Below are 21,975 nucleotides of genomic sequence, written 5' to 3'. Positions count from 1 at the left end.
ATCGTGTTTGTGAGCAGTGTGTGGGATATCGTGTTTGTGAGCAGTGTGGTTAGTGAGCAGTGTGTAGGATATTGTTAGTGAGCAGTGTGTAGGATATTGTGTTTGTGAGCAGTGTGTAGGATGTTGTGTTTGTGAGCAGTGTGTAGGCTATTGTGTTTGTGAGCAGTGTGTGGGATATTGTGTTTGTGAGCAGTGTGCGGGATATCGTGTTTGTGAGCAGTGTGTGGGATATCGTGTTTGTGAGCAGTGTGTGGGATATCGTGTTTGTGAGCAGTGTGTGGGATATCGTGTTTGTGAGCAGTGTGTGGGATATCGTGTTTGTGAGCAGTTTGTGGGATATCGTGTTTGTGAGCAGTTTGTGGGATATCGTGTTTGTGAGCAGTGTGTGGGATATCGTGTTAGTGTGCAGTGTGTGGGATATTATGTTTGTGAGCAGTGTGTGGGATATTGTGTTTGTGAGCAATGTGTGGGATATTGTTTTTGTGAGCAGTGTGTGGGATATTGTGTTTGTGAGCAGTGTGTGGGATATTGTGTTCGTGAGCAGTGTGTAGGACATTGTGTTTGTGAGCAGTGTGTGGGATATTGTGTTATTGTGCAGTGTGTAGGATATCGTGTTAGTGTGCATTGTGTGGGATATTATGTTTGTGAGCAGTGTGTGGGATATCGTGTTAGTGAGCAGTGTGTGGGATACTGTGTGGCTGTGCATTGTGTGGGATATTGTGCTAGTGTGCAGTGTGTGGGATATTGTTTGGATGTGCATTGTGTGGGATATTGTGTTAGTGTGCAGTGTGTGGGATATTATGTTTGTGAGCAGTGTGTGGGATTGTAACGGACCGTTTCAGCATACAAGAGGATAAAACCCAGTTTAGGCGATAATCCTCTTTCCTCAGAAAGGCACAGCTACTGCAGAACATCAGAACTCACGAACTGGATATAGGTGAATAAGGTAGCACTCCAGCTGGAACCTCACAAATAGCTGCTAGCAGATGAATAGGAAAAGCAGACATCAGCTTACACTCCTAGCAGTCAAATCTCCAACAGCATACAGTGAATCCCCCCAAGAACGAGACAAGGCTCCGTGTTGAAGGTCAAGCAGTGGTCTGAGGTGCTGGGCACCCAGCCTGGTTTTTATTACATGAGTACACATACAGGCCACACCCAGGGGGAGGCATAAAATAACCAATAACATAGATGTTACCTCCCACACATCCCCTCCCCTTAGTGTGACACTTAATCCCATTATGTGTACAGTTCAAAATATACTTTTACACAACTTTCATAACTTTAAAACCATACATCACATTCACATAAAAATACATATCCACAATCAATCCATTCAGGGGAACAACATATTAAAAAATGGCATGAATCCGACCAGGGGTTAAAAAGTTACTAAAAGTATCTTTTGTTCCTTCTGGCTCAAACAGTAAAAGTAAAACATCCCCACAATGCATCCTGGCTTCCTCCCTTCTGCCCTGGAGATAATTGGAGAGGAAATCTAATTATCCAGGACTAGAGGCAGACTCCATTAACCACATGGTTGCAAAACAACATAAAACTCTTTAAAATACATAAAGTCACTTTTTATACATTAAACACAGACATTTAACATATCCCCAGATAGCTCAGGTCTGCGTGCACATTATTAGGTGAATGGCACGCAGACCACACAAATACAGTTTAATTGCCATGGAGCCAAAGTCTTTCCCATAGTCTTTCATTATATGAATAGGCTCCATGGCATAGCTATCTGGGGGGTATCACTGCTCACACAGGGCAAGTACCAAATGGCCCCACTGTATTTAAAGGGCCAGAATGAGTGACATGCACTCTGTTAGGGCCGAATACTGTTTGTAAAGGGCCCAATCTCCCAGGGCCATAGTCCAAAGGCAGCAGGCGGGCAACCAGGCTTCTCCAGTTCTCAGTGGCGAGGTTGGTTTCGTCACAGGGATATTGTGTGGCTGTGCATTGTGTGGGATATCGTGTTAGTGTGCAGTGTGTGGGATATCGTGTTAGTGTGCAGTGTGTGGGATATCGTGTTAGTGTGCAGTGTGTGGGATATTGTTTTAGTGTGCAGTGTGTGGGATATCGTGTTAGTGTGCAGTGTGTGGGATATCGTGTTAGTGTGCAGTGTGTTGGATATCGTGTTAGTGTGCAGTGTGTGGGATATCGTGTTAGTGTGCAGTGTGTGGGATATCGTGTTAGTGTGCAGTGTGTGGGATATTATGTTTGTGAGCAGTGTGTGGGATATCGTGTTAGTAAACAGTGTGTGGGATATCTTGTTAGTGAGCAGTGTGTGTGATATCTTGTTAGTGAGCAGTGTGTGTGATATCTTGTTAGTGAGCAGTGTGTGGGATATCGTGTTAGTGTGCATTGTGTGGGATATTGTTTTAGTGTGCAGTGTGTGGGATATCGTGTTAGTGTGCAGTGTGTGGGATATTGTGTTAGTGTGCAGTGTGTGGGATATTGTGTTAGTGTGCAGTGTGTGGGATATTGTGTTAGTGTGCAGTGTGTGGGGTATCGTGTTAGTGTGCAGTGTGTGGGGTATCGTGTTAGTGTGCAGTGTGTGGGGTATCGTGTTAGTGTGCAGTGTGGTTAGTGAGCAGTGTGTAGGATATTGTGTTTGTGAGCAGTGTGTGGGATATTGTGTTTGTGAGCAGTGTGTGGGATATTGTGTTTGTGAGCAGTGTGTGGGATATTATGTTTGTGAGCAGTGTGTGGGATATTGTGTTTGTGAGCAGTGTGGGATATTGTGTTTGTGAGCAGTGTGGGATATTGTGTTTGTGAGCAGTGTGTGGGATATTGTGTTAGTGTGCAGTGTGTGGGATATCTTGTTAGTGAGCAGTGTGTGGGATATTATGTTTGTGAGCAGTGTGTGGGATATCGTGTTAGTAAACAGTGTGTGGGATATCTTGTTAGTGAGCAGTGTGTGGGATATCTTGTTAGTGTGCAGTGTGGTTAGTGAGCAGTGTGTAGGATATTGTGTTTGTGAGCAGTGTGTGGGATATCTTGTTAGTGAGCAGTGTGTGGGATATCTTGTTAGTGAGCAGTGTGTGGGATATTATGTTTGTGAGCAGTGTGTGGGATATCGTGTTAGTAAACAGTGTGTGGGATATCTTGTTAGTGAGCAGTGTGTGGGATATCTTGTTAGTGTGCAGTGTGGTTAGTGAGCAGTGTGTAGGATATTGTGTTTGTGAGCAGTGTGTGGGATATCTTGTTAGTGAGCAGTGTGTGGGATATCTTGTTAGTGAGCAGTGTGTGGGATATTATGTTTGTGAGCAGTGTGTGGGATATCGTGTTAGTAAACAGTGTGTGGGATATCTTGTTAGTGAGCAGTGTGTGGGATATCTTGTTAGTGTGCAGTGTGGTTAGTGAGCAGTGTGTAGGATATTGTGTTTGTGAGCAGTGTGTGGGATATCGTGTTAGTAAACAGTGTGTGGGATATCTTGTTAGTGTGCAGTGTATGGGGTATCGTGTTAGTGTGCAGTGTGGTTAGTGAGCAGTGTGTAGGATATTGTGTTTGTGAGCAGTGTGTGGGATATTGTGTTTGTGAGCAGTGTGTGGGATATTATGTTTGTGAGCAGTGTGTAGGATATTGTGTTTGTGAGCAGTGTGGGATATTATGTTTGTGAGCAGTGTGTGGGATATCGTGTTAGTGAGCAGTGTGTGGGATATCTTGTTAGTGAGCAGTGTGTGGGATATCGTGTTAGTGTGCAGTGTGTGGGATATCGTGTTAGTGTGCAGTGTGTGGGATATCGTGTTAGTGTGCAGTGTGTGGGATATCGTGTTAGTGTGCAGTGTGTGGGATATCGTGTTAGTGTGCAGTGTGTGGGATATTATGTTTGTGAGCAGTGTGTGGGATATCGTGTTAGTAAACAGTGTGTGGGATATCTTGTTAGTGAGCAGTGTGTGGGATATCTTGTTAGTGAGCAGTGTGTGGGATATCGTGTTAGTGTGCAGTGTGTGGGATATTGTTTTAGTGTGCAGTGTGTGGGATATCGTGTTAGTGTGCAGTGTGTGGGATATTGTGTTAGTGTGCAGTGTGTGGGATATTGTGTTAGTGTGCAGTGTGTGGGATATTGTGTTAGTGTGCAGTGTGTGGGATATCGTGTTTGTGAGCAGTGTGGTTAGTGAGCAGTGTGTAGGACATTGTGTTTGTGAGCAGTGTGTGGGATATTATGTTTGTGAGCAGTGTGTAGGATATTGTGTTTGTGAGCAGTGTGGGATATTGTGTTAGTGTGCAGTGTGTGGGATATCGTGTTAGTAAACAGTGTGGGGGATATCGTGTTAGTAAACAGTGTGTGGGATATCTTGTTAGTGAGCAGTGTGTGGGATATCTTGTTAGTGAGCAGTGTGTGGGATATCTTGTTAGTGTGCATTGTGTGGGATATTATGTTTGTGAGCAGTGTGTGGGATATCGTGTTAGTGAGCAGTGTGTGGGATATCGTGTTTGTTTGCAGTGTGTGGGATATCGTGTTTGTGAGCAGTGTGTGGGATATCGTGTTTGTGAGCAGTGTGGTTAGTGAGCAGTGTGTAGGATATTGTTAGTGAGCAGTGTGTAGGATATTGTGTTTGTGAGCAGTGTGTAGGATGTTGTGTTTGTGAGCAGTGTGTAGGCTATTGTGTTTGTGAGCAGTGTGTGGGATATTGTGTTTGTGAGCAGTGTGCGGGATATCGTGTTTGTGAGCAGTGTGTGGGATATCGTGTTTGTGAGCAGTGTGTGGGATATCGTGTTTGTGAGCAGTGTGTGGGATATCGTGTTTGTGAGCAGTGTGTGGGATATCGTGTTTGTGAGCAGTTTGTGGGATATCGTGTTTGTGAGCAGTGTGTGGGATATCGTGTTAGTGTGCAGTGTGTGGGATATTATGTTTGTGAGCAGTGTGTGGGATATTGTGTTTGTGAGCAATGTGTGGGATATTGTTTTTGTGAGCAGTGTGTGGGATATTGTGTTTGTGAGCAGTGTGTGGGATATTGTGTTCGTGAGCAGTGTGTAGGACATTGTGTTTGTGAGCAGTGTGTGGGATATTGTGTTATTGTGCAGTGTGTAGGATATCGTGTTAGTGTGCATTGTGTGGGATATTATGTTTGTGAGCAGTGTGTGGGATATCGTGTTAGTGAGCAGTGTGTGGGATACTGTGTGGCTGTGCATTGTGTGGGATATTGTGCTAGTGTGCAGTGCGTGGGATATTGTTTGGATGTGCATTGTGTGGGATATTGTGTTAGTGTGCAGTGTGTGGGATATTATGTTTGTGAGCAGTGTGTGGGATTGTAACGGACCGTTTCAGCATACAAGAGGATAAAACCCAGTTTAGGCGATAATCCTCTTTCCTCAGAAAGGCACAGCTACTGCAGAACATCAGAACTCACGAACTGGATATAGGTGAATAAGGTAGCACTCCAGCTGGAACCTCACAAATAGCTGCTAGCAGATGAATAGGAAAAGCAGACATCAGCTTACACTGCTGGGGGGTAGGACCAACTACCTCTGCCCCCTGTAACTCAGCCTGCCGCTGGGGAGGGAGGACGCTGCTCTCCTCTCCCTCTACTTCACACTGCCGCTGGGGAATGGAGACTGGGCTCCCAATTCCCAAAAAAATCATGCTGCTGCTGGGGGGTAGGACCAACTACCTCTGCCCCCTGTAACCCAGCCTGCCGCTGGGGAGGGAGGACGCTGCTCTCCTCTCCCTGCATTTCACACTGCCTTCCCGGCATATCACTCTGCTGCTGGGGGGTAGGACCAACTACCTCTGCCCCCTGTAACTCAGCCTGCCGCTGGGGAGGGAGGACGCTGCTCTCCTCTCCCTGCACTTCACACTGCCTTCCCGGCATATCACTCTGCTGCTGGGGGGTAGGACCAACTACCTCTGCCCCTTGTAACTCAGCCTGCCGCTGGGGAGGGAGGACGCTGCTCTCCTCTCCCTGCACTTCACACTGCCTTCCCGGCATATCACTCTGCTGCTGGGGGGTGGGACCAACTACCTCTGCCCCCTGTAACTCAGCCTGCCGCTGGGGAATGGAGACTGGGCTCCCAATTCCCTGCAGGGCTGGTGGAGAGACCTCGGTCCCATCTCTACAGGCCACCTGGGGTTCTTCCCAGTAAATCTCTACAATATCTTCCCAGCGGAAGGGGTCTGGATCTGGGTCTGTCACCTTACTGTCCTGCTGAGCCTTCCCAATGAAGCAGAAGAGATCTTGGTAGTTTTGCTCCAGTTCCCACTCCAGGGCTGCTAGGTGAGCCAGGTCTTGCTCTACCTCATGGGGGTCATCCCACTCATGCCTAGCCTCCCTCTCATAGAAAATGTCCTGCAGTCTGGTTTGCGCAGGGCTCCCGAAGCCAGGCTCTGCAAAGGACTCCCATAACAAGCCAGGACCATCAAACTCCTCTCCCTCTGGCTTGTCATGTTCGGCTGTCCAGGGTATATACTGTGCCATATACCACCAGAGCGCCTGGTAGGCATCCTCCAGCCATAGCTCCTGCCATACCCGGTGCTCTAGTTCCTTCACCCATTCCTCCAGGGGCTGCTCTCCCAGGAAGGGCATCCGCAGGGCCACTTGCTTCTGCAACCGCTGCTCTTCACTGGGGAGACTCTCACCCCGCTGGTATTGTACATTATCCAGGGCCTGGTACCAGATGCCTTTCCTTATTGCATCCCGGTCATCCATGTCACCCTTATTGTACTCCACTGCTGGTTCCATCCTGGTGCTGTCAGGGTCGCTGTACTCAGACATGCGTTGCCCTCAAATTGTAAATCCAAAGAAATGGTGTTCTGTAGCTGTCCTTCTGGCTGTAGGAACGATCCCGCCGCTTGCCACCAATTGTAACGGACCGTTTCAGCATACAAGAGGATAAAACCCAGTTTAGGCGATAATCCCCTTTCCTCAGAAAGGCACAGCTACTGCAGAACATCAGAACTCACGAACTGGATATAGGTGAATAAGGTAGCACTCCAGCTGGAACCTCACAAATAGCTGCTAGCAGATGAATAGGAAAAGCAGACATCAGCTTACACTCCTAGCAGTCAAATCTCCAACAGCATACAGTGAATCCCCCCAAGAACGAGACAAGGCTCCGTGTTGAAGGTCAAGCAGTGGTCTGAGGTGCTGGGCACCCAGCCTGGTTTTTATTACATGAGTACACATACAGGCCACACCCAGGGGGAGGCATAAAATAACCAATAACATAGATGTTACCTCCCACACATCCCCTCCCCTTAGTGTGACACTTAACCCCTTAAGGACTGGACTTTTTTTGCGATGTTGTACATTTGCGACCAGGCATCTTTTTGACACTTTTGTGGTGTTTGTGTTTAGCTGTAATTTTCCGCTCTCTCATTTACTGTTCCCATACAAATTATATATTGTTTTTTTCAGGACAAAAGGGGCTTTCTTTACATACCATTATTTATATAATCTCATCTAATTTAATTTAAAAAAAATGAAAAAATATGATGAAAAATTGAAAAAAATACACGTTTTTTGAATTTTATGTGAAAAATCTTTTACTCATCTACAAAAGCGAATGAAAAAAACTGCTAAATAGATTCAAAATGTTGTCCTGAGTTCAAAAATACCCAGTGTTTACATGCTTTTTGCTTTTTTTTGCATGTTATAGGGCTATAAGTACAAGTAGGATATTGCGGTTTCAAAACATACATTTTTAAAATGTATCAATAGTGACATTGTAACACTGTTATCTGTCATAAATTGCTAAATAACACCCCACATGTACATATTTTTTTAAAAGTAGACAACCCAGGGTATTCAATATGGGGTATGTCCAGACTTTTTTAGTAGCCACTTAGTCGCAAACACTGGCCAAAGTTAGCGTTCATATTTGTTTGTGTGTGAAAAAAGTAAAAAACTAAATTGAACGCTAATTTTGGCCAGTGTTTGTGACTAAGTGGTTACTAAAAACGACTGGACTTACCCCATTTGCAATACCTTGGGTTGTCTTCTTTTGCAAATGGTATGCCATCATGGGGGTAATTCTCATTCCTGGGCTACCATATGCTCTCAAAGGCAACGTAACCAACCTGGCCATTTTCAATGTAAAAATATTTGACCTATATATTTGACCCTGTAACTTTCAAAAACGCTATAAAACCTGTACATGGGGGGTCCTGTTCTACTCAGGAGACTTTGCTGAACACAAATATTAGTGTTTCAAAACTGGAAAATGTATCACAACAATTATATCATCAGTAAAAGTGCTGTTTGTGTGTGAAAAATGCAAAAAAAGTCACTTTCACTGACAATATCATCACTGTGATATGTTTTACTGTTTTGAATCACTAATATTTGTGTTCAGCGAAGTCTCCCGAGTAAAACAGTACCCCCCATGTACATGTTTTAGGGTGTCGTAGAACGTTACAGGGTAAAATACAGTGATATCAAATTAAATTCTCTGGTCTTTCGGCCTGGGTTGGCAGGCAGGTCCCTTAAATTGCAATCAATAAAATAACTTAATTATGTAAAAATATTACCTAAATACGCACGTAGAATTTAAATATATATGCATATTTATATATTTGAAGTCTACGTGTATATTTATATAATTATTTATGTAATTTTGTATATCGACATATGAATAGTTCGCATTCTTTTTATTTATTTAAATATACATAGATATATATACAATTTCATTCTAAGTGTATTTTGATATAAATATATATATATTAATATCAAAATACAGTTAGAATAAAATTTCGTATAGATATATAATTTTTTTTCAATTTTTTATTATTATTTTTAATTTTTTTAATTTAATTTAAATTATTTATTATTCGTATTTTATAATAATATATATATACAATATATATAGTTATTATATATATTATATATATACGTGTGCAAATTAATTATAAGTGTATTTTTATATTAATATATGTACATATTAATATAAAAATACACTTAGCATGACATTATATATATGATATATAGACATATATTATATAGGTATAATATATGTCTATATATCATATATATACACATATATAATAATATATTTTTTTTTTATTAACTATAACTTTAATTTTTTTTTTGATTTTACAGTTGCAGGGAGACTGCCTGTCAGCACAGACAGTCCCCCTGCAGGCAGAGTCTAGGACACCTATTGTGACCATGTGGTCGCCCTGTTGGGCGATCACATGGCCCCAGGGGTCCTAAACCGCCATGGGGAGACTGTCTGGGCTGCAGGCAGTCTCCCCACAACGGGAGCACCGCCGATCGCCGCCGGGGGAACGACGGCGATCGGGTAAGTACATTTTAAATTTAGGACGGTTCAGGACCGTCGTCGGTCGGCAATGCAAAAATGCCGATGACGGTCCTGAACCGTCCTGCGTCGTTAAGGGGTTAATCCCATTATGTGTACAGTTCAAAATATACTTTTACACAACTTTCATAACTTTAAAACCATACATCACATTCACATAAAAATACATATCCACAATCAATCCATTCAGGGGAACAACATATTAAAAAATGGCATGAATCCGACCAGGGGTTAAAAAGTTACTAAAAGTATCTTTTGTTCCTTCTGGCTCAAACAGTAAAAGTAAAACATCCCCACAATGCATCCTGGCTTCCTCCCTTCTGCCCTGGAGATAATTGGAGAGGAAATCTAATTATCCAGGACTAGAGGCAGACTCCATTAACCACATGGTTGCAAAACAACATAAAACTCTTTAAAATACATAAAGTCACTTTTTATACATTAAACACAGACATTTAACATATCCCCAGATAGCTCAGGTCTGCGTGCACATTATTAGGTGAATGGCACGCAGACCACACAAATACAGTTTAATTGCCATGGAGCCAAAGTCTTTCCCATAGTCTTTCATTATATGAATAGGCTCCATGGCATAGCTATCTGGGGGGATCACTGCTCACACAGGGCAAGTACCGAATGGCCCCACTGTATTTAAAGGGCCAGAATGAGTGACATGCACTCTGTTAGGGCCGAATACTGTTTGTAAAGGGCCCAATCTCCCAGGGCCATAGTCCAAAGGCAGCAGGCGGGCAACCAGGCTTCTCCAGTTCTCAGTGGCGAGGTTGGTTTCGTCACAGGGATATTGTGTGGCTGTGCATTGTGTGGGATATCGTGTTAGTGTGCAGTGTGTGGGATATCGTGTTAGTGTGCAGTGTGTGGGATATCGTGTTAGTGTGCAGTGTGTGGGATATTGTTTTAGTGTGCAGTGTGTGGGATATCGTGTTAGTGTGCAGTGTGTGGGATATCGTGTTAGTGTGCAGTGTGTTGGATATCGTGTTAGTGTGCAGTGTGTGGGATATCGTGTTAGTGTGCAGTGTGTGGGATATCGTGTTAGTGTGCAGTGTGTGGGATATTATGTTTGTGAGCAGTGTGTGGGATATCGTGTTAGTAAACAGTGTGTGGGATATCTTGTTAGTGAGCAGTGTGTGTGATATCTTGTTAGTGAGCAGTGTGTGTGATATCTTGTTAGTGAGCAGTGTGTGGGATATCGTGTTAGTGTGCATTGTGTGGGATATTGTTTTAGTGTGCAGTGTGTGGGATATCGTGTTAGTGTGCAGTGTGTGGGATATTGTGTTAGTGTGCAGTGTGTGGGATATTGTGTTAGTGTGCAGTGTGTGGGGTATCGTGTTAGTGTGCAGTGTGTGGGGTATCGTGTTAGTGTGCAGTGTGTGGGGTATCGTGTTAGTGTGCAGTGTGGTTAGTGAGCAGTGTGTAGGATATTGTGTTTGTGAGCAGTGTGTGGGATATTGTGTTTGTGAGCAGTGTGTGGGATATTATGTTTGTGAGCAGTGTGTAGGATATTGTGTTTGTGAGCAGTGTGGGATATTGTGTTTGTGAGCAGTGTGTGGGATATTGTGTTAGTGTGCAGTGTGTGGGATATCTTGTTAGTGAGCAGTGTGTGGGATATTATGTTTGTGAGCAGTGTGTGGGATATCGTGTTAGTAAACAGTGTGTGGGATATCTTGTTAGTGAGCAGTGTGTGGGATATCTTGTTAGTGTGCAGTGTGGTTAGTGAGCAGTGTGTAGGATATTGTGTTTGTGAGCAGTGTGTAGGATATCGTGTTAGTGTGCATTGTGTGGGATATTATGTTTGTGAGCAGTGTGTGGGATATCGTGTTAGTAAACAGTGTGTGGGATATCTTGTTAGTGAGCAGTGTGTGGGATATCTTGTTAGTGTGCAGTGTGGTTAGTGAGCAGTGTGTAGGATATTGTGTTTGTGAGCAGTGTGTGGGATATCGTGTTAGTAAACAGTGTGTGGGATATCTTGTTAGTGTGCAGTGTATGGGGTATCGTGTTAGTGTGCAGTGTGGTTAGTGAGCAGTGTGTAGGATATTGTGTTTGTGAGCAGTGTGTGGGATATTGTGTTTGTGAGCAGTGTGTGGGATATTATGTTTGTGAGCAGTGTGTAGGATATTGTGTTTGTGAGCAGTGTGGGATATTATGTTTGTGAGCAGTGTGTGGGATATCGTGTTAGTGAGCAGTGTGTGGGATATCTTGTTAGTGAGCAGTGTGTGGGATATCGTGTTAGTGTGCAGTGTGTGGGATATCGTGTTAGTGTGCAGTGTGTGGGATATCGTGTTAGTGTGCAGTGTGTGGGATATCGTGTTAGTGTGCAGTGTGTGGGATATCGTGTTAGTGTGCAGTGTGTGGGATATTATGTTTGTGAGCAGTGTGTGGGATATCGTGTTAGTAAACAGTGTGTGGGATATTGTTTTAGTGTGCAGTGTGTGGGATATCGTGTTAGTGTGCAGTGTGTGGGATATTGTGTTAGTGTGCAGTGTGTGGGATATTGTGTTAGTGTGCAGTGTGTGGGATATTGTGTTAGTGTGCAGTGTGTGGGATATCGTGTTTGTGAGCAGTGTGGTTAGTGAGCAGTGTGTAGGACATTGTGTTTGTGAGCAGTGTGTGGGATATTATGTTTGTGAGCAGTGTGTAGGATATTGTGTTTGTGAGCAGTGTGGGATATTGTGTTAGTGTGCAGTGTGTGGGATATCGTGTTAGTAAACAGTGTGTGGGATATCGTGTTAGTAAACAGTGTGTGGGATATCTTGTTAGTGAGCAGTGTGTGGGATATCTTGTTAGTGAGCAGTGTGTAGGATATCGTGTTAGTGTGCATTGTGTGGGATATTATGTTTGTGAGCAGTGTGTGGGATATCGTGTTAGTGAGCAGTGTGTGGGATATCGTGTTAGTGAGCAGTGTGTGGGATATTGTGTTAGGGTGCAGTGTGTGGGATATCGTGTTAGGGTGCAGTGTGTGGGATATCGTGTTAGGGTGCAGTGTGTGGGATATCATGTTAGTGTGCAGTGTGTGGGATACTTTGTGGCTGTGCATTGTGTGGGATATCGTGCTAGTGTGCATTGTGTGGGATATCGTGCTAGTGTACAGTGTGTGGGATATTGTTTGGATGTGCATTGTGTGGGATATTGTGTTAGTGTGCAGTGTGTGGGATATTGTGTGGCTGTGCATTGTGTGGGATATTGTGTGGCTGTGCATTGTGTGGGATATCGTGTTAGTGTGCAGTGTGTGGGATATCGTGTTAGTGTGCAGTGTGTGGGATATCGTGTTAGTGTGCAGTGTGTGGGATATCGTGTTAGTGTGCAGTGTGTGGGATATTGTTTTAGTGTGCAGTGTGTGGGATATTGTTTTAGTGTGCAGTGTGTGGGATATCGTGTTAGTGTGCAGTGTGTGGGATATCGTGTTAGTGTGCAGTGTGTGGGATATCGTGTTAGTGTGCAGTGTGTTGGATATTGTTTTAGTGTGCAGTGTGTGGGATATCGTGTTAGTGAGCAGTGTGTGGGATATTATGTTTGTGAGCAGTGTGTGGGATATCGTGTTAGTGAGCAGTGTGTGGGATATCGTGTTAGTGTGCAGTGTGTGGGATATCGTGTTAGTGTGCAGTGTGTGGGATATCGTGTTAGTGTGCAGTGTGTGGGATATCGTGTTAGTGTGCAGTGTGTGGGGTATCTTGTTAGTGAGCAGTGTGTGGGATATCGTGTTAGTGTGCAGTGTGTGGGATATCGTGTTTGTGAGCAGTGTGGTTAGTGAGCAGTGTGTGGGATATTGTGTTTGTGAGCAGTGTGTGGGATATTGTGTTATTGTGCAGTGTTTAGGATATCGTGTTAGTGTGCATTGTGTGGGATATCGTGTTAGTGAGCAGTGTGTGGGGTATTGTGTTTGTGAGCAGTGTGTGGGATATTGTGTGGGATACCGTGCTAGTGTGCAGTGTGTGGGATATTGTGTGGCTGTGCATTGTGTGGGATATCGTGTTAGTGTGCATTGTGTGGGATATCGTGTTAGTGTGCAGTGTGTGGGATATCCTGTTAGGGTGCAGTGTGTGGGATATCTTGTTAGGGTGCAGTGTGTGGGATATCTTGTTAGTGAGCAGTGTGTGGGATATCGTGTTAGTGAGCAGTGTGTGGGATATTGTGTTAGTGTGCAGTGTGTGGGGTATCGTGTTAGTGTGCAGTGTGTGGGATATCGTGTTAGTGTGCAGTGTGTGGGATATTGTGTTAGTGTGCAGTGTGTGGGATATCGTGTTTGTGAGCAGTGTGTAGGATATTGTGCTAGTGTGCAGTGTGTGGGATATTGTGTTTGTGAGCAGTGTGTGGGATATTGTGTTTGTGAGCAGTGTGTGGGATATTGTGTTTGTGAGCAGTGTGTGGGATATTGTGTTTGTGAGCAGTGTGTGGGATATTGTGGTTGTGAGCAGTGTGTGGGATATTGTATGTCTGCAGTGTGTAGGATAGCATGTTAGTGTGCAGTGTGTGGGGTATCGTGTTAGTGTGCAGTGTGTGGGGTATCGTGTTAGTGTGCAGTGTGTGGGGTATCGTGTTAGTGTGCAGTGTGTGGGATATCGTGTTAGTGTGCAGTGTGTGGGATATCGTGTTAGTGTGCAGTGTGTGGGATATCGTGTTAGTGTCCAGTGTGTGGGATATCGTGTTAGTGTGCAGTGTGTGGGATATCATGTTTGTGAGCAGTGTGGTTAGTGAGCAGTGTGTAGGATATTGTTAGTGAGCAGTGTGTAGGATATTGTTTATTTATTTATTTATTTATTTATTAAAAATTCTTAAGAAACGCAGTCTTGTTACCCATAGGGTCTCGATGCGCATACCAGCAATAAAAACAGATAAAACAATATCCAGCAAACAACAGCATTGAAATCAAGTGCATTTAAAACCAGGGTTAAAATTTTCATGTAATGTTAGTGAGCAGTGTGTAGGATATTGTTAGTGAGCAGTGTGTAGGATATTGTTAGTGAGCAGTGTGTGGGATATTGTGTTTGTGCGCAGTGTGTAGGATATTGTGTTTGTGAGCAGTGTGTGGGATATTGTGTTTGTGAGCAGTGTGTGGGATATTGTGTTTGTGAGCAGTGTGTGGGATATTGTGTTTGTGAGCAGTGTGTGGGATATTGTGTTTGTGAGCAGTGTGTGGGATATTGTGTTTGTGAGCAGTGTGTGGGATATCGTGTTACTGTGCAGTGTTTGGGATATCATGTTACTGTGTAGTGTGTGGGATATCGTGTTAGTGTGCAGTGTGTGGGATATTATGTTTGAGCAGTGTGTGGGATATTATGTTTGAGCAGTGTGTGGGATATCGTGTTTGTGAGCATTGTGTGGGATATCGTGTTTGTTTGCAGTGTGTGGGATATCGTGTGTGTTTGCAGTGTGTGGGATATCGTGTTTGTTTGCAGTGTGTGGGTTATCGTGTTTGTGAGCCGTGTGTGGGATAACGTGTTTGTGAGCAGTGTGGTTAGTGAGCAGTGTGTAGGATATTGTTAGTGAGCAGTGTGTAGGATATTGTTAGTGAGCAGTGTGTGGGATATTGTGTTTGTGAGCAGTGTGTGGGATATTGTGTTTGTGAGCAGTGTGTGGGATATCGTGTTTGTGAGCAGTGTGTGGGATATCGTGTTTGTGAGCAGTGTGTGGGATATCGTGTTTGTGTTCAGTGTGTGGGATATCGTGTTTGTGAGCAGTGTGTGGGATATCGTGTTTGTGAGCAGTGTGTGGTATATTGTGTTTGTGAGCAGTGTGTGGGATATCGTGTTTGTTTGCAGTGTGTGGGATATCGTGTTTGTTTGCAGTGTGTGGGATATCGTGTTTGTTTGCAGTGTGTGGGATATCGTGTTTGTTTGCAGTGTTTGGGATATCGTGTTTGTTTGCAGTGTGTGGGATATCGTGTTTGTTTGCAGTGTGTGGGATATCGTGTTTGTGAGCAGTGTGTGGGATATTGTGTTTGTGAGCAGTGTGTGGGATATTGTGTTTGTGAGCAGTGTGTGGGATATCGTGTTTGTGAGCAGTGTGTGGGATATCGTGTTTGTGAGCAGTGTGGTTAGTGAGCAGTGTGTAGGATATTGTTAGTGAGCAGTGTGTAGGATATTGTGTTTGTGAGCAGTGTGTAGGATATTGTGTTTGTGAGCAGTGTGTGGGATATTGTGTTTGTGAGCAGTGTGTGGGATATCGTGTTTGTGAGCAGTGTGTGGGATATCGTGTTTGTGAGCAGTGTGTGGGATATCGTGTTTGTGAGCAGTGTGTGGGATATCGTGTTTGTGAGCAGTGTGTGGGATATCGTGTTTGTGAGCAGTGTGTGGGATATCGTGTTTGTGAGCAGTGTGTGGGATATCGTGTTAGTGTGCAGTTTGTGGGATATTATGTTTGTGAGCAGTGTGTGGAATATTGTGTTTGTGAGCAATGTGTGGGATATTGTGTTTGTGAGCAGTGTGTGGGATATTGTGTGGGATTTCGTGCTAGTGTGCAGTGTGTGGGATATTATGTTTGTGAGCAGTGTGTGGGATATTATGTTTGTGAGCAGTGTTTGGGATATCGTGTTAGTGAGCAGTGTGTGGGATATCGTGTTAGTGTGCAGTGTGTGGGGTATCGTGTTAGTGTGCAGTTTGTGGGGTATCGTGTTAGTGTGCAGTGTGTGGGATATCGTGTTTGTGAGCAGTGTGTGGGATATTGTTAGTGGGCAGTGTGTAGGATATTGTTAGTGAGCAGTGTGTAGGATATTGTTAGTGAGCAGTGTGTGGGATATTGTGTTTGTGAGCAGTGTGTGGGATATTGTGTTTGTGAGCAGTGTGTGGGATATTGTGTTTGTGAGCAGTGTGTGGGATATCGTGTTTGTGAGCAGTGTGTGGGATATCGTGTTTGTGAGCAGTGTGGGATATCGTGTTAGTGTGCAGTGTGTGGGATATTATGTTTGTGAGCAGTGTGTGGAATATTGTGTTTGTGAGCAATGTGTGGGATATTGTGTTTGTGAGCAGTGTGTGGGATATTGTGTGGGATTTCGTGCTAGTGTGCAGTGTGTGGGATATTATGTTTGTGAGCAGTGTGTGGGATATTATGTTTGTGAGCAGTGTGTGGGATATCGTGTTAGTGAGCAGTGTGTGGGATATCGTGTTAGTGTGCAGTGTGTGGGGTATCGTGTTAGTGTGCAGTGTGTTGGATATTGTGTTAGTGTGCAGTGTGTGGGGTATCGTGTTAGTGTGCAGTGTGTGGGATATTGTGTTAGTGTGCAGTGTGTGGGATATCGTGTTTGTGAGCAGTGTGGTTAGTGTGCAGTGTGTGGGATATTATGTTTGTGAGCAGTGTGTGGGATATTGTGTTTGTGAGCAGTGTGTGGGATATTGTGTTTGTGAGCAGTGTGTGGGATATTGTGTTTGTGAGCAGTGTGTGGGATATTGTGTTTGTGAGCAGTGTGTGGGATATCGTGTTTGTGAGCAGTGTGTGGGATATCGTGTTAGTGTGCAGTGTGTGGTATTGTGTTACTGTGCAATGTGTAAGTTACTGTAGTGCGATATTGATTTACTATAGTTTATTATATTGTGTCACTGTGCTTTTTGTGGTATTGTGTAGACATGTAGTGTGTGCGATATTGTGTTACAATGCATAATGTGATTTTGTGTCAGTGGTGTGTGATATTGTGTTACTGTGCAGCGTGTAGGATATTTTGTTACTGTCAGTGTGTGGTATTGTGTAACCATTTGTGTCCATCTCTGACTGTTGCAGGTGCTCCGCTAGGTGGCATTGGTGGAGGAACCATAACCCGTGGTTGGCGTGGTGAATTCTGCCGATGGCAGCTCAATCCTGGCATATATCATTACAAGACGGTGGTGGAAAACCAGGTGGGGCTCGACTTGTATTAATTTACCAATGTTACAAAGCGTGTCTGTGTCATTTTTTTTATTCGGTGTCCCTGTCTCTGGCTGTATTAAAGGAACACTATAGTCACCTAAATTACTTTAGCTAAATAAAGCAGTTTTAGTGTATAGATCATTCCCCTGCAATTTCACTGCTCAATTCACTGTCATTTAGGAGTTAAATCACTTTGTTTCTGTTTATGCAGCCCTAGCCACACCTCCCCTGGCTATGATTGACAGAGCCTGCATGAAAAAAAAAACTGGTTTCACTTTCAAACAGATGTAATTTACCTTAAATAATTGTATCTCAATCTCTAAATTGAACTTTAATCACATACAGGAGGCTCTTGCAGGGTCTAGCAAGCTATTAACATAGCAGGGGATAAGAAAATCTTAATTAATCAGAACTTGCAATAGGGAAAGCCTAAACAGGGCTCTCTTTACAGGAAGTGTTTATGGAAGGCTGTGCAAGTCACATGCAGGGAGGTGTGACTAGGGTTCATAAACAAAGTGATTTAACTCCTAAATGGCAGAGGATTGAGCAGTGAGGCTGCAGGGGCATGTTCTATACACCAAAACTGCTTAATTAAGCTAGAGTTGTTCAGGTGACTATAGTGTCCCTTTAAGGTTCGCACCCTCTCCTTACTGGTTTCCACCTCTTCTCCTCCTGAATGACTTCCTCCACGATGCTTTAATTGGGGATCTGGTGCATATCCCTATAGAATGGCATTGTGATAGCGCTTTTCTAAGGGTTTCTGCCTCTTATGGACTTGTTTTACCCAGTTAGTGGCCGCCAGGAATACAACTTCTAGAAGTGGATTTAACTCTCTAATGGAAAGATTACACTTTCAAAAATACGGTATTGTTTTCCATTGTAGGGTTAAAAGGACAGGGTCACTGCACTGATTTGAAGTGGCCTGGCTAACTTGATAATCTCATAGGGTTTTAATATTCAGAAAGTCCAACTGTTGTTAGAGTAAGCCATTGCCTAGTTGTGCAACAAACTGTAGCGTTACTTACTTTATCCAGGGGCCGGCCGCGGTCCTCTCTTCGAGCGGCTCATCCGACGGCTGCAACAGGAAGGCGGGCAGTGACCGCGAGAAGCGGTCACGTGTCCCGCCTGAATCTAAGAGCGCGCCGCGGGTCTCGGGCGCGCTCTTAAAGAAACAGTGGGAGCCTAAATTGGCAAAAGGCTCCCATTGGCCCCTGTCATGCCACACTCCCCTTACACTTACCTTTTGGGGGTGTGGATATGACAGGAGCCAATCACATTAATTTAGAAGGTACTTATACTCCCCTTTTCCCCTTAGTCCTTGCCCTATCGTGGTTTCTGTTGCAGTTCCCTTTAGCGCTTGTTGTGTTCAGTTGTGTTCCTTCATATTGACCTTGGCTTTGTTTCTGATTACGTTATCTCTTTATCCTTATCTGTTCTGTTTGCCGGCTTGCTGTTTACTGTGTACCAGACCCCGGCTAGTCCTAGTTTACGCTGTCTCTTTGTGCCCTTGACCTCGGATCGTTCCTGACTCTGTCTGCTCTCATATACGTCGAGTCCGGCCATTCTAAGGTCCGGTAGACGTATCTCTCCTCTGTGTTGTCTTTTGTTGAGTTGAATCCTGCAAGTTGGGGTATATTTTCGTTACACAAACCATTACTCGTTAACAATTGTTTCAACTACAAGTTTGATCTTTTCAGGGAATTGACATAGTGTACCTATAATCTTAAAAGGACACTATAGTCATTAAAACAGCGGTCGCTTAATGAAGCAGTTTTGGAGTATAGCTCATGCCGCAGTCTCACTGCTCAATTCTCTGCCAGTGAGAAATCACTTTTGTTTCTGTTTATGCAGCCCTAGCCACACCTCCCCTGGCGGTGATTCAGACAGCCTGCATTAAAACAAAATGGTTTCCTTTTCAATCAGATGTTATTTACTTTTAAAGTTTTTATCTCCTGCTCTTAAAATTTAACTTTAATTACATATAGCAGGCTCCTGGTCTAGAAAGGCTATTAACAGAGCAGGAGATAAGCAATTCTAAATGAAACAGAGCTTACAATAAAGGAAGTGTAAACATTAGATGACCCTTTACAGGAAGTGTTTAGGAAGGCTGTGTGAGTCATATGCAGGCAATGTGACTAGTGCTGTATAAACATTGTGATTTAACTCCTAAGTGGCAGAAAATTGAGTAGTGAGACTGCAGGAGTATGAGCTATACACCAACACTGCTTCATTAAGCTGAAGTTGTTTTGTAGACAATAGTGTCCCTGTAATTTTAGTAATGACAGGAATATTTTGTAATAAACTTTCTTTCCTAACTCCAGCAGCAAGCAGACCTTACACTAAGAGAAAACAACCAATCAGATGGGCATGACATATAAGGGCCTGACAATACAAGCACCTCCTCTTTCTTTGGAGCTAACACTAAAACAATGAAATTAGGAACACTACGTTGGCATAATCTACAATTTTACCACATCACAGGACGCCTCGTATTTTACATTTTTCACACTTTGGAATAAAAACGAAAGAAACATAGAATGTGACGGCAGATAAGAACCATTCGGCCCATCTAGTCTGCCCAGTTTTCTAAATACTTTCATTAGTCCCTGGCCTTATCTTATAGTTAGGATAGCCTTATGCCTATCCCACGCATGCTTAAACTCCTTTACTGTGTTAACCTCTACCACTTCAGCTGGAAGGCTATTCCATGCATCCACTACCCTCTCAGTAAAGTAATACTTCCTGATATTATTTTTAAACCTTTGTCCCTCTAATTTAAGACTATGTCCTCTTGTTGTGGTGTTTTTTCTTCTTTTAAATATAGTCTCTGTAGTGGAACGCTGGTGTCTCACAGACTAATTCCGCTGGTAGTCCAGGTGTGGCTCAGGAACAAGTAGTAAATCCCAAAATAAGACAATCCAATAATCCCATCACCTTTCCCAATAACTGGACGACACACAGTATCAGGAGTAGAACTTAACTAACTTTTAATCACACAACCCCTGCTTTTATGCAATGCTCCCGTGCAAGGGAGCCACCCACAATAATTAGTACATTAACCAATAAAGTACAAGGTACAGCCAACACATCTCCTCCCATCAGCTTATCTGTTAACAGAATTACAATGTACATACTTTTCCCCAAATACATAGGGTACACCCCTAAATACCAGGGGTTCGGGAGTTATGGGCAAGTAAAGTTTTGACCGACCGCACAGGCAACAGTATCCGAAATGGCCTTGCGGTCGGTCTCCGTTCGTGGAATAAAAGTCCCGAAAGGCTTGCCATACATGGCTATGCTGGCATTCGTGTGAACCCATGTTAGTAGTAGTCTTTCTACCGAACGGCAGCTTGTTCGGTAGTTCCAGCCCAAAGATAAGGAAGTCTGGAGGTCTCAGCAGTGTTTGCTTAGTCGAGTGTCCGATTTTAGTTCCAGACACTCGACGGCAACACGTTGTCCGGGAGATTAAGATGGCCGCCGCCACGTGTTAAACTCCCGAAATGGCGGCCACCCAGGGACTTAACAGAGCGTTTGTGAGTTTCCACTTAAGAGGTAGTAAAACAAATTGGGAGGTTGATTGAAGCCACACTTTGTATCAGGGTGGTTTGGTGTTCGGTAGATTTAGTTCTTATGACGGATGCAGTGGGTCAATACAGTTTTATGGGGACAATCAAACGAATGCTTCATACACTGAAGGTATATATAGCAGCAAAGTACCGAAAGCTTTTTAAAACACACAGTTTTGCAAACAGCTCAATGTCCTTTGCTGCATACGTTATATAGTCCAAAGTCTCTGCAATATTATAGTATACGTCCTTGGCTGGTTCTTAAAGGGCCAGTAATGCCATACAAAATCCCATTAAGCCCAGCCGTTGTACTTAAAGGGCTACATCTTCCCGGGACCATAATCACTGGGCAGGAGGCGGGCAAGCAGCCCCCTCCAAGAACTCAGGGCAAACCTTTAAAGTGGCGAGTTTGCTACAGTCTCCTCCTTTACTGTGTTGATTCCCTTTATGTATTTAAATGTTTCTATCATATCCCCCTTGTCTCGTCTTTCCAAGCTATACATGTTAAGATCCTTTAACCTTTCCTGGTAAGTTTTTTATCCTGCAATCCATGAACCAGTTTAGTAGCCCTTCTCTGAACTCTCTCTAAGGTATCAATATCCTTCTGAAAATACGGTCTCCAGTACTGCGTACAATACTCCAAGTGAGGTCTCACCAGTGTTCTGTACAATGGCATGAGCACTTCCCTCTTTCTACTGCTAATACCTCTCCCTATACAACCAAGCATTCTGCTAGCATTTCCTGCTGCTCTATTACATTGTCTGCCTACCTTTAAGTCATCAGAAATAATCACCCCTAAATCCCTTTCCTCAGATGTTGAGGTTAGTAGGGTATCAAATATCCTATACTCTGCCCTTGAATTTTACATCCAAAGAAGCATGAGGAAAATATAAAATACGAAAAGTATCTTCCCGAGTCCAATCTGCAGAATGCATAATAACGTTGTGAGATGCCTTCTCCGAGATGGCCTGCGACAACACAGCTAAGCAGGCACCGAAACAAGACTCCACCCCCTCCAGCGACAGAAGCCAGCAAATCCTTCTTACCAACATAGTTGTCGAAACCCCCTTATGCAGTTTGACATACAAGATGATTTGACCCGATATAGAGGAACGCAAGAGAGCGGTGACCTCCATATAGCGAAGCATAGCCTTAACCATACAAAGGCACTGAATGGAAAAACGGTTAAAAAAACATTTTCCTACATATCAAGTGTAACGGACCGTTTCGCCCACAAGAGGATAAAAACCGTTTAGGTGATAATCCCCTTTTCCATAGACCAGCAGC

The 21,975-nt window shown here is 43.8% G+C and overlaps 1 protein-coding gene across 2 annotated transcripts in view; it reads left to right on the top strand.

Moving 5' to 3' along the window:
* Positions 1 to 21,975, top strand: part of GBA2 (glucosylceramidase beta 2) — a 210,243-nt gene that overhangs the window by 43,397 nt on the left and 144,871 nt on the right. For both annotated transcript variants that reach the window (XM_063453518.1, XM_063453519.1), the window contains exon 4: positions 16,997 to 17,112. In XM_063453518.1, the coding sequence (XP_063309588.1) occupies positions 16,997 to 17,112 (116 nt within the window). The remainder of the gene's footprint in view (positions 1 to 16,996; positions 17,113 to 21,975) is intronic.

This window comes from Pelobates fuscus, chromosome 5, assembly GCF_036172605.1.
Source record: "Pelobates fuscus isolate aPelFus1 chromosome 5, aPelFus1.pri, whole genome shotgun sequence".
NCBI classification, from domain to species: Eukaryota; Metazoa; Chordata; class Amphibia; order Anura; family Pelobatidae; genus Pelobates; species Pelobates fuscus.
Note: the sequence above shows the minus strand (reverse complement) of the source record. Positions and strands in the feature narration are given on the sequence as shown.